Below are 12,059 nucleotides of genomic sequence, written 5' to 3'. Positions count from 1 at the left end.
CTTACCTTCACATCACCATCTCTAATCCTTCCCCCCACCCATTAATCTTTCTTTGCTTTTCCACCCAGCTGTTCATTTACTGGCAGGCAGCTATAGTCAGGGTGACCAAAGGACCATTTTGCCCAGGACAGTCCCAGTTAATGTCTGTAATCCTGGCATAGCAAACGACCCTTTCATGCTCAAGAGAGTCATAAGTAAATGATCACCCTGGACACCATGGAAAGAGCATGGGATTGGGAGTTAAAAGACCTGGGTTCAAAATGTAGTTCTGCTACTTAAAATTGTGTAACCTTAGGCAAGTTTTTTACCTTCTCAGAACCATAGTTTCTTCATCTGAAAATGATGAATAATACCAAATTTCCAGTTTGCTGTGAGGATTAGAAATATGTAAAAGCAATCAGACCATAGTTATTTCAACCACAAGAAACTAGAGCTGAGCAATTCGCCCTTTCTCTGAATATTGTTACCTTGCCAACTTGGAAGCAGTCATCTGCTGTGAGGGAGAAAAGCTGTCCCGGACTATACAGATCAGTGACAGCAGAGCCAGCAACTCTCTGAAAGACGCCTCTGGCAAGGCCCTTCACGTTGAGCATGTACACATCCTGCAGCCGCATTAGAGCCCTTGCTGCCCCCTCAAGGTCCTCAAAGGCCGGAAGGTCCTGCTCCACCTTCTCATAACCGTCCTTCAGAGCTGTGCAGGTAGCAAAAACATCAATCCACCATTCAAAAACAGGTGGTGAGCACTTAATATGTGCAAGGCATAATAATCACCCGTTCAATATACTGTGAGTAAAGGTAATGTTTTATCTGTTTTTGTTCCTGGTGGCAACTACAGTTCCTGGCACAGAGTGGAGGCTTAATACAACCTTCTGAATGAGGAACACACGCTCTGGAGTGAAAACCAAGGTACACACCTTTACCTTGTTGTTCCATCCTGTGTCTCAGGGAATCTTGCCCTTTATGAGGACAGCTCTTCTGCCTCGTAACTTCCCCAGACAAGCAACATGACTTCAAGTACAAGGTGAGTAAATTAGGAAAGTGATCTTGCTACAGATCACATTGTAGTGGCAACTTAATAAAATAAAAATTACTGGTAGACATTACTTTCTACACATAAGTAAATGGGATGATAACCTGTACTTCACAGGATTGTAGTGAAACTCAAATGAGATAATGGATGTGAAAGTGTTTTCTAATATATAACTGTATAAACATATTAACAAGGGACCTAGTTCTGCATAATAGCTAGAGTTAAGGAGACCAAGCAGTACCCACCCTCTTCATTACCCTTTGTCACATCCCATCAGAATCTCTCTTGTTGCCACTGAGCCAAAAGATAGAATCTTCTCGTACCCTTCGGCCCTCCTCCTCATTACCTCGGATGTTCTCACTGGCCTCCAGACTATGTACCACATTCCTCCAGTCAGACTGTAGGCGTTTGATGAGAGTAAACGCAAGCAGAGGGTTAGACACAGGGGTGGCCGAGTCCTCATGCAAAGAAAGCACCTTGTCATAGAATCTGAAAGAGAGGAATAGAATGACCTCACCGACTGATACAACAGCTACATCAGGGAAGGCTGGCCTGGGGTATATACAGTAAGAGTAGTTAAAAATGAAATGCTGAACCTCTTGAGAGTCATGTACAGTTATAACCAATAAGCCCAAAGAATATGAAAACTACCAACACAACAAAAGTAGGTCCATTCATTTGTTTATTCAGTGAGTCAGTTTGTACCAGCCAATTACAGTACATCAGGCACCATGCTAGGTGCTGGAGAAACAAAGGCAAGACAGTGTCAAGCTCTCATGAACTTACTTGCTAGATGCTGGCAAGGCAGGGTCCAGTGCTCAAGGATTTCACTGATGAGAAAATAGCTCTTTTTCTCATCACCGTATACCTAAAATTCAATATATATATTTCTATGAAAGGATGAATAAAATATACTCTTCTAGGAGCTAGATGAGTAAGACAATTACCTTGGTCTCAAGGACTCACAGTATAGTGGGTAAGATATACACAAATAATTATATTCCTGGTGCAACACCTGATTCAAGAACAAGGCTTAGGGGAGGACAGAGAAGGGTGGTCAGTTTAGCCAGAGCAGGTCTGAGATGGTTTCACAGAGGAGATAATAAACCCAAGACTTGATAATATGAATGCAAACAATGAGGAAGGGAGGAGGAGGCCTCCTTCCAGGCAGGGATAGTCCAACATATGCAAAGGTACAGAGAGAGAAACAGTAGGTGAATAATTACCAGCAGTTTAGTGTTGTTGGAGCACAGGATTTAGTGGGCGGATGGGTAGACCAGACTGGAGAAGTGCGGAGTACCTCATCGGCCTTGCTGAGGAGTTCAGTTTTTACCCTGAGTGCAATTAGGAGCCACCGAAGTGTTTTAAGTAAGGGTGATATACATTATATTTACATACATAAATCTGTGAGAGGATGGGAGGAGAGTTCAGGAGTGGAAGTGACTGGAGGCAGAAAGACCAGTTAGGAGGCCAGTTCAAAACTGTAAGAGAGATGAAGAGAGTCTGAATCAACACAGTGACAGTGGGGGCGGAGAAAGGGATGGATTCGGGAGGTATTTAGGAAATAGACCGCATAGAACCTGGTGACGGTTGTAATGGGAAATGAAGAAATGGGGTTGTCTGGAATGCTTCCAACCTTTCTGGTTTGCCAACATTTGTAGAAAAGGGCCAGAACTGGTGATGCCAAAGTGATGATCTCTCCAGTTAAATTCTCTCCTCCTTGGATGTCCTACATGAGTGTTCATATAAGCAAAGGATGCTGTCTTCTTTCCTGGTATACTATGGTTACTACATTTCTAATACACTAGTAGGATTAATATTATTGACATTTATTGATTTTAATAAGGCAGGCTTAAGAGTTCTAGTCCTGCCTTCTAAGAATTTTTCCTTATTTTAAAATCATTAATTTCAAAAGCAATATAATAACAACAATGGAAGTTAAAAAAAAAGTGTGTGCAAAGAGAAAAGGATATGGAGTTAAATGAAAGTGTGCAAGAGCATGTGAGAATACAGGAGTCCTTTGCCCAGCGTGGGGAACTTCTGCGGGCGGAAAGGGGAGAATGTAAAGAGTTGAAGGAGCGGTGAGGGGTGGATTTCACTCCCGTGAAGCAGTCTGACCTGAGGATTTCTCAAGGATGGAGCCCTCAACTGTGAACAGAACCTCAAATAGATGACTTGCCTCGTGGTGCTTCCAGGGAGCCAAATGTCCAATTAAGCATGAACAAGGGGACAAGAATCTGGGCCAGGATGCCCCAGGGAAGAAATGAGAAGCCCGTCAGGTCCCAGGATGTCTCTGATCCCATGACAGAGTGATTTGACAGCAACAATTTGAAGGTTTTAAAAACTAAACCAGCCTCCAGGGTGTGGGATATTTTTTTACTACCCGTTATTCCCTACTTTGCCTTCATATGGAACTACTTAGTGAAAGATATTCCACTGCTGGACAAAAACACTTACAAGTAGAGACTTGGGCTGAGGCCAAACTGAAGACTGTGTCCAGAGACGACGGAGGCTGAGCGGGCAGAGATTTTGTAAGAGAGTTGGATAGGAAGGTGCTGGGAGGGGATCTGACAGGTATCCTGACCCAGTTTCCACCCTGTAAAATGATAGAGCTGGTATAGTCTAGAAGACCTCTACAGGTTCTTTCAGCAAGACCATTCTATTCTTTCTCCCCATCATCATCTCCACAACTGAATAAACAGGCTCCTCATTTTGTGCTTGAGGACTGGGTTTTACCAGGCATCAGAGGAATCTGAGGCATCAGAGGCAAGGCAGAGAGGTGAGGGCTGCTCCCAAGGCGGCCACATCAAAAGCCCTACCTCCTTGTCCTCTGCATGTCCCACTTCCAATTACAGAGTCAGTTTATTTAGGGCAGGGGTTTGGTCTCCACTGCAAAGCATGAATCAGTTCAGTTGTTCAGATACATCATTTTTCTGTCACACAAAGGGAAAAAAGACCTATCAGCTGAAATCTGAGACTGGTTTGGAATCCGATCACTGGCCCTTTGCCCAGCCTCTGAGCAAATAGCTGGTTTTCAGACACTGAAACTTCAGGGTTTCCTAAATGGATTTTTGCTTTAACAAATGCTGCTGAGAGCGGAAAATCAGACCCTTGCCTTCAAGAATCTGCGCATAAAATTTGCAACCCAATCCCACATTAAACAGAGCCTGGACAGGTTATCCAGCCACAATACATGAGCTACTTTAATTGAATGTGTTTCTGCTTTGGAGTTCAGAAATGGCTTTGTCTCAGTTCTTCTGAGCATTCTGAATGTTTAATTACTGGCACAGAAATAATTGCTGCTTATACTCCTCTTCCAATCTTGGTAGATTTTTAAAACTGCAACAACAAAAAAGTTAGGGATTGAATATGTTGTATACATTTATATATATTGTATATATATGTGTAATTTATATATTAGGTATCATTATTATTATATACTAATATATAGCATATCATACATAATACAAAATGTATAATAATATGATATTTAAGTATATATTTATATTACAGATATACACATAACTAGTATATATACAATGCCAGTATAAAACTATCTACTGCAAGTAGTATAATAATGTTTATTCATTAACTTGAGGTTACAGTGTGTAGTTTCAACATCAAAAAATATTTCATTTCTAAATGTAGAATTCCAAAGAAGAATGTCAACTGAGGCCCTTTAAAATAACATCTCAAATTACATTAGATCACCAGATGGAGAGTATAGGAAAATGAGCAGGGAACCACAAAAATTCCTTTTTTAAAAAGCAGACATTTGACTAGGTTTAAGCATTGACTAGAGAACATTATTCTCTAAAATGTCAAACTAAACTTTCTGAAACAAAATGTTCATAAGTCATATGAGAAGAGAATCTAGAATTTTCCTGATTCTTTTTTAATACCCGAGCTCTCAGAATCCTACTTAACTGCTTAGAGTCAAAAGTGGGATCTAGTTTCACCAGGTAGTCTTAAAATAAGTAACAGTCATAAAGAGCTAACATTTGTTGAGCAATTATTACATTCCAAGCACAATCCGAACAAAATACCTTTAATGGTATTTAATCCTTCCAACATCCCTATAGTGGCAGGTATTATCATTATTATCATTTTACAGATAAGGAACTAATGCTTAAAGAGGTAAAGGAACTTGTCCAAGGTCAGAGCAAGGATTTAAACAGATGTATATTAAATTCCTGAATCCATACTCTTAACCACTGTGTAATACAGCTGCTCATAAAACCTCGGTGGTTCTAAGGCTTGCTCTGGGTCCTGGCATCTCAGGTAAAGCAAGAGTGGGGATATTATGGCGGGATAGAAACAATCAAAAGAGGTGTGTCCTAGTCCTGGATTTGCTACGTACTAGATTTATAATCTTGGGTAAGGTACTAAACTTTAATTTTCTCATGTTTTAAATGATTTCTCATGTGTTTAAAAGAGTAATACAAACCAGTTTCAAGCATCGTGTGTAAGAGAGAATAAAATGAGATCAGGGTTGTGCAAGACCTCCCATTGTGACAAAGCTGTGACAGTGACAGTGGTGATAAGATAGTAAAGGAAACTAACATGCCTGGGGGCCCTGGCCAGCCACATTGACCAACACTGCAAGCACTCTCCTCCGAGCCTGTTCCCTGAGAATCACATTGGGATGCTGATCCCCCGCTGCCACCCAAATAAACATATTAGTGGTCTGAGAACAAACACATGGGGAGCAGGCACCATGCAAGTATCAGAGAGAAGAGTCTGCTTTCTAGATCAACCAATGAGCCTGGACTCCAGTGAATCTGGACTTGAAATATAAAACATTAAAACATTAAGCTCTCTAAATGAGTGCCCAAAGAACAGTAGGCAACTATGCTACTCCAACGAATGACAAGAATTATTGAAATTATCATCATGTATTGTTATAATTTATACACACTTATCTACATTATATCTGTGTGCATATTGTCACACTATTTGAAACTACCAATAAATTTAAAACATTTGTATAACTTCATATGCAAGCTACACACCTAAAGCACATACCAAATTACATCATCATTCAGTCACCATTGAGTAACAAGATCTCTCACCCACACTTTCACACGTGAACTGATTCCCTTCGATGTGGGACCTCTCATACAGCCATTGTGTCTCATACACCTTCCCATGGACCCCAGGATTGGCATTACTATCACACACACTCACAGTATGCTCTGAGACAGCCGTCTCTTGTTTCGGCTCACTGGAGAGTCACATCATTATGTAAGCACAATATTAATATATTCAGATAGCAACATGGTTATACCACAGTTCATTACATTATAGGTTTCTTAATGTCCCAAGCAGAGAAGGTACAACATGTATTTATACACATGGTATCATATAATCATTCATCTTTCATACCTTGACACTGCAGTCCACACAAAGTGCCCCAGTGTTCCAAGTCTACAGTATTTGATCCTACAGAGTGTAGCACTAGTTTGTTGATTGTATAACAAAACAATAATGGCTGATTATCTGCCTATGTGTGCTACACTCACATTCCCCTAACATTAAGTATGGTTTTACCCAGTGTTTTCTTGGTGTGAAATACTTTTTTTTTTTTGAGAGGGCATCTCTCATATTTATTGATCAAATCGTTGTTAACAACAATAAAATTCTGTATAGGGGAGTCAATGCTCAATGCACAATCATTAATCCACCCCCAGCCTAATTCTTGTCAGTCTCCAATCTTCTGAACATAACAAACAAGTTCTTACATGGTGAACAAATTCTTACATAGTGAATAAGTTCTTACATGGTGAACAGTACAAGGGCAGTCATCACAGAAACTTTCGGTTTTGATCACTCATTATGAACTATGGACAATCAGGTCAAATACGAATATTTGTTTGATTTTTATACTTGATTTATATGTGAATCCCACATTTCTCCCTTTATTATTATTATTATTATTATTATTTTTTTTTTTAATAAAATGCTGAAGTGGTAGGTAGATGCAAGATAAAGGTAGAAAACATAGTTTAGTGTTGTAAGAGAGCAAATGATCAGATGATCAGGTGCGTGCCTGTAGACTATGTGTTAATCCAAGCTAGACAAGGGCAATAAAACATCCACCGATGCAGAAGATTTCTCTCAAAACAGCGGGGGTGAGGTTCTAAGCCTCACCTCTGTTGATCCCCAATTTCTTACCTGATGGCCCCCCTGCAAATGTGCCTGTCTTAGGTTGTTCCTCCCTTGAGGAATCTTAACTGTCTCTGGCTAACCAGTCATCTTCTGGGGCCATACAGGGAAATGTAAAGTTGGTAAGTGAGAGAGAAGCCATATTGTTTGAAAAGGTTAGCTTTTTACTTCTTTGCAGATTTATGCCCTGTGGCTTCTATGCCCAGCATTTGTCTTGAGGTATCTTTACCACTTGGAGGAATTATGATACTCGGTGAATTTGATATGAGGCACGAATTCTATTTAAGGGTTGTAAGTAGGAAGGAAGAAGAAAATCTATAGAAGTAGCAGATGGAAGAAAACATGGGAAGATTGATTATTTCTTTGATATATCTTCTTGTAGAATAACTTAAGCATGTATAGGTTTTAAACTACTAATTAAATTGCGCACACACATTAACATAATAGGAATACAGTTACATAACCAAAGCAGATCTGTAATTACCAGCCATCTCCAGTGAAGCCAAGAAAACCAGTTAGGCACCCTTCAAATACTTTTATACACATATAAATTCTCAGTTATTTATTTAGAATTTAGAGAGCTCTTACATGTATGAAGAGAAGGGAGAGCTGAAAGCAAAGGAAGTGATGGATATCTCTGATTAACAATCATATGCTACACACTCCAAACTCCTTGAGGGGACTGTTGGGACTTGTTCGGCATTTATACCGGTGCCTGTGGCTCATAGTAGGCACTCAAACAAGTGTGTTGAATGAATTGATGAAATGAAGCATTAGTCATATAGTGACCTATACAATTACTGGGCATCTTTCACACACAGAGTAGAGTATGATCTCCAGATCATACCCATCCAGTCCCAGTGACACGTAAACCTCCTATATGGTCACAAAAGGTCACCTCATACTAAACACCAGTTTGCTGGGTCACATGGCCAACACATATATGGCTACAGTACCACAGAGAATTCTCTCCGTCTCACTCCCGCCCTGTCGGTGTGTCTCTGTGACACCGAGCCTGGGGTCCCACACAGTTGGACAGTGCCTGTGAGGTCCTTCTGGGCCTCAGCGTCACTCCACCACGCTTTTCCACAGTGTATCAACTTGGCTGTGTGAAGATGGCTCTGGAGAGAGAGCTACTTGTATGTGTGACAGAGTCTGAGTTTCCAAACTGTGTGACACACTGTGACACTGGGTCTGAGGTCCCATGCAGGGCGACACGCGGAGTCGGCCCCAGCCCTGTAGCACAGTGCCTGGGTCTCGCCCTCTGCCTCGGTCTCCCCCACGCAGGCCTTTCTGCCGCCGCGACCCCCGCGCCTCACCTGGTCAGGTCCCGCAGGCGCGCCTCCTCCCCGCGCAGGTAGCGCCGCAGCAGTCCCAGCAGCCGGCGCTCCGGCGCCAGGGCGCGCGCAACGCTGGTCAGAGCCGAGAACGTGTCCCCGCGCGTCGCGGCCGCCCCTGGGTCCCCCGCCCGAAGCGCCAGGACCGCCAGCAGAGCCGCCAGCCGCGCCGCGGGGCCCATCACCGGCGCTCGCGCGCGTCCCCCGGGCCGTCCCGCTCGCCCGGGCCCCGCCGCTCCCGCCGGGCCCGCCCCTCGGCCCCGCCCCGGGTGCTCGGCCCTCCCGGCCCCCCCGCCGCGCCCGCCGCCCCCTCCTTCGCTCCGACACCCACGCTGGCTCTGGAGCTCCCACTCTCCTGCCGCAGCGCCCCGCACGCTGCATCGGGGGCCTGCAGCCTCAGGGTCCGCTCGCGCCCCAGCCGAGCACACCCTGGGGAGGTGTTTCCGCCGAGCCCCTGTCACACGGGGGGAAACTGAGACGGGGGCGTGGGGAGGAAGGGGTTCACTGGTCTCTGGCTGTACAAGGCCAGCCCCAAAATATTCGCCTGTCTGGATCAGGGGGTGGAAATAGAGAAATACCACCGGATTCGGGTGGGGAAATCCAGGGGAGTAAACGGCGCAGTATGGTAACAGCGATGCCGGTAAAGAGCTGAGAGTGAGCAATAGGGAGGCAAACACCTCACGGAGGACGTGACATCCGAGTCATGTTGAAGGAGGAGCAGAATTCTGACCCGAGATGAAGACCGTGAAGGCAGCTAGGGTCAGTACATGACAAATCTAGGACCTGCAGAACCTAAAACTCTGGGGTCCTGGATCACTGCTTACACATTATACCTATAGTGATTTAAGCAAACAAAAATATTATTATTATACTCTACTAAGCTATTTATTTTTCCCCTCGTTTTCCCAGGCAATATTCATCCATTCGTTCGTTCATTTAACAATTATTTAGCACCTCTGTTCACTGTACTAAAGACACAGAGAAATAGCAGATCCAACCCTGGACTCCCAGGAGGAAATTGAGATGTAAACAACCATTATAAAGTGCTGTGGGGATAATGGAGGGTTGTGCAATGAGCAATGGCAACACGAGGAGGGGGCCCATGTCCATACATAGGTGATGGGGTGGGGTCCACAGAGGAGGCTATATGTGCAGGTCCAAAAGGATGCAAAGCAATTGTCTGGAAGAGAACAGGCAAGGGAGGGATGGGCTTTCCTGGCCGAAGGTACCTATGTGTACCGACCGAGGTTTGGAGATGCAAAATAGTTTGAGTTCCAGAAATGAAGGGAAGTTCCTTGTACTTTGGAACTATCAGATTGTCAAGGAGCTTTGCATGGCATACTAACAAATTAGCCTATCTGCCGTGAAAATCCTATGGAAGGTTTTTAAGGTGGCAATAATAGTAATAAAACAGCAACAGTAAAGATAATACTGAGTGCTTTCAGTGTGCAAGGTGTTGTCCCAAGCATTTTACATGTATTAGCTTATTTAATTCCCATGCCTACTCTACGGCACAAGTGGTATTATTAGCCCCATTTTACAAATGAAAAATTGAGTTACAGAGAGGAAAAGTAACTTACTCAATGTTAATTACTTATAGATCACATTCAGAGGTGTGCTGGTAAACCAACACTCGAGGAAAAAAAGTCCTGATTTGTGACATTTGCCTATTTCTGTGGTGAAAATTCTCCTACAGTGACTGATTTCAAGGTACTTAGATGATATCTCTGAATGCAGTTGGGCAGACATGCTGACACTGGCTCTGTGAGCTGGTGTGAACCAACCCCAGCATAATACTGCTCATGACAAATAGGGAGAAGCACCACCCAAATCCCCCTTCAAGGAAGGACTTGCTGCACAGCTCCAGGGAGTGTAGTCAGAAGACTCTCCAGCAGTCAGCCCCTTCGGGGTCTCCCTGCAGCAGAGAACAGCTATACCTGAGGCCATTTCAGAACTTCCTTAGGCAGCCTGCATCCAGTACTGAGAGAGATGAGGGAATGAAGGCTCAGCTTAACTTAAACCATATGTCATGGCTTTGGCAAAGGCTTAAAGGCCCTCAGAAAGACTGTTAACAAAATCTGGAAGGGCCCCTAGGACACTGTCAATGAAGGCTTGAAGGCCAGTAAGGACAACATTATTGTAGGCTGGAGAAAAGAGCACGCAAGTACTGAAGTTCTGTATTGGAAGAACAGTTAGTGAACCTGTTGCCTGACAGTCACATAAAAATAAATAGAGGACATCCTCACAGATCATGAATCTGGCTAGAGAACCTCCAAGCAGAATTATAAAACACAAGAAAGAGACGAATCATAGAAGGAATGGCTTAGCATCCAAGCAGAATTTAGAGGAAATATAGAGGGTCCAGGACAGTCTTTCCAATGATCTAAAGTTTCTCAAAGAAATGACTCAGGATAAAGAACAAGCCCAAGGTGCTGCAAGTAAAACATCACCTCAAGATCAAGCTCTCAGAGGTGTGGTTGAGAGACCCTTTGCTGAGACTTCAGAAAGATTTAAGGGCATGCTTAGTAGAGATTCGAAGTATCTTAAGGGCGTGTCTCGTAGATTCCCTCTGGTACACAAGAGAGCACCATAAAGAGTGTGTCCCACAAAATAGACTACTTCAGTCAGGCAAAAATTATTCTAAGTATCCTAAGGCCATTGTTCCGTAGTACCCTAACTCTCAGCCAAAGTTAGTGAAGGACGTGGAAAGAAATGAGGATGTGTTTTTGTCTATAAGAGTGAACTTCAATAAGATTTATAGGAAATCCTCAAAGTTTCCAGATAATTTAATTAGAAGAAGCACTGCTAGTTTGGGCTAGACAGAACACACACACACACACAGCCTTTAGACTCCTGTATCATTTCCTATCGTACTGTAGACAATTACCCACAAACCCAGTGATTTAGAACAACTCAGATTTATTATCTTAGAGTCTGGGAGTTCAGAAGTCTAAAATGGTTTTCACTGGCTGAACTCAAGATGTCAACAGGGCTGTTTCTTCTGGACCCTTGATCTGTAGCCCCTTCAAAGCCAAAAAACACATCTTTAAATCTCTCTTTGATTTTGCTTCTGTCACATTTCCTTCTCTGACTCTTTTAAGGAGCCTCATGATTACATCAGGCCCACCAAGATAATCTCCATCTTAAGATCCTTAATTTAGTCATACTGCAAAGTCTCAGGGTTTGGGAATTAGGAGATGGGCATCTTCAGGGGGTCATTATTCTGCTTACCACAACTCCCAACTTTTATCTGTGGGCAGAAAGCAGGTTCTGATGACAACTCAGTCACAAACATAGGTCCATGGCTGTTTCAGCATTCCCACCATGGGGGAAGTGTTATGAGGGGAAGTGCAGAGGAGAGGATGTCAGAGTGAAAAGAGATAACCAATTGCAGTTAAAATAGCTTTCTTTGGCAAGTTTTACAGATACATATAGCAATGTGAACACACTCCTAGGCTCCCCCATCTCCCCAGTCCCAAGGGCCTTGGAGAGAGTTTTGCAGTTTAGGGGCTTTGACACTGAAGTTT

At 43.3% G+C, this 12,059-nt stretch overlaps 1 protein-coding gene across 3 annotated transcripts in view; it reads right to left on the bottom strand.

Annotated features, from left to right (window-relative positions):
• P4HA3 (prolyl 4-hydroxylase subunit alpha 3) overlaps window positions 1-8,768 on the bottom strand; it is a 35,799-nt gene extending 27,031 nt beyond the window's left edge. For all 3 annotated transcript variants that reach the window (XR_012122576.1, XM_037026301.2, XM_017672534.3), the window contains exons 1-3: window positions 8,515-8,768; window positions 1,377-1,519; window positions 468-691 (exon numbers count right to left, since the gene is read on the bottom strand). Coding sequence is in view for 2 of the 3 variants with exons in the window: in XM_037026301.2 (XP_036882196.2) it covers window positions 468-691; window positions 1,377-1,519; window positions 8,515-8,714 (567 nt within the window). In the remaining variant the exon portion in view is untranslated. The remainder of the gene's footprint in view (window positions 1-467; window positions 692-1,376; window positions 1,520-8,514) is intronic.
• Window positions 8,769-12,059: the final 3,291 nt, after the last annotated feature.

This window comes from Manis javanica, chromosome 11 (assembly GCF_040802235.1).
Source record: "Manis javanica isolate MJ-LG chromosome 11, MJ_LKY, whole genome shotgun sequence".
Taxonomy (NCBI): Eukaryota; Metazoa; Chordata; class Mammalia; order Pholidota; family Manidae; genus Manis; species Manis javanica.
This window is presented reverse-complemented; position numbering and strand designations above follow the sequence as displayed.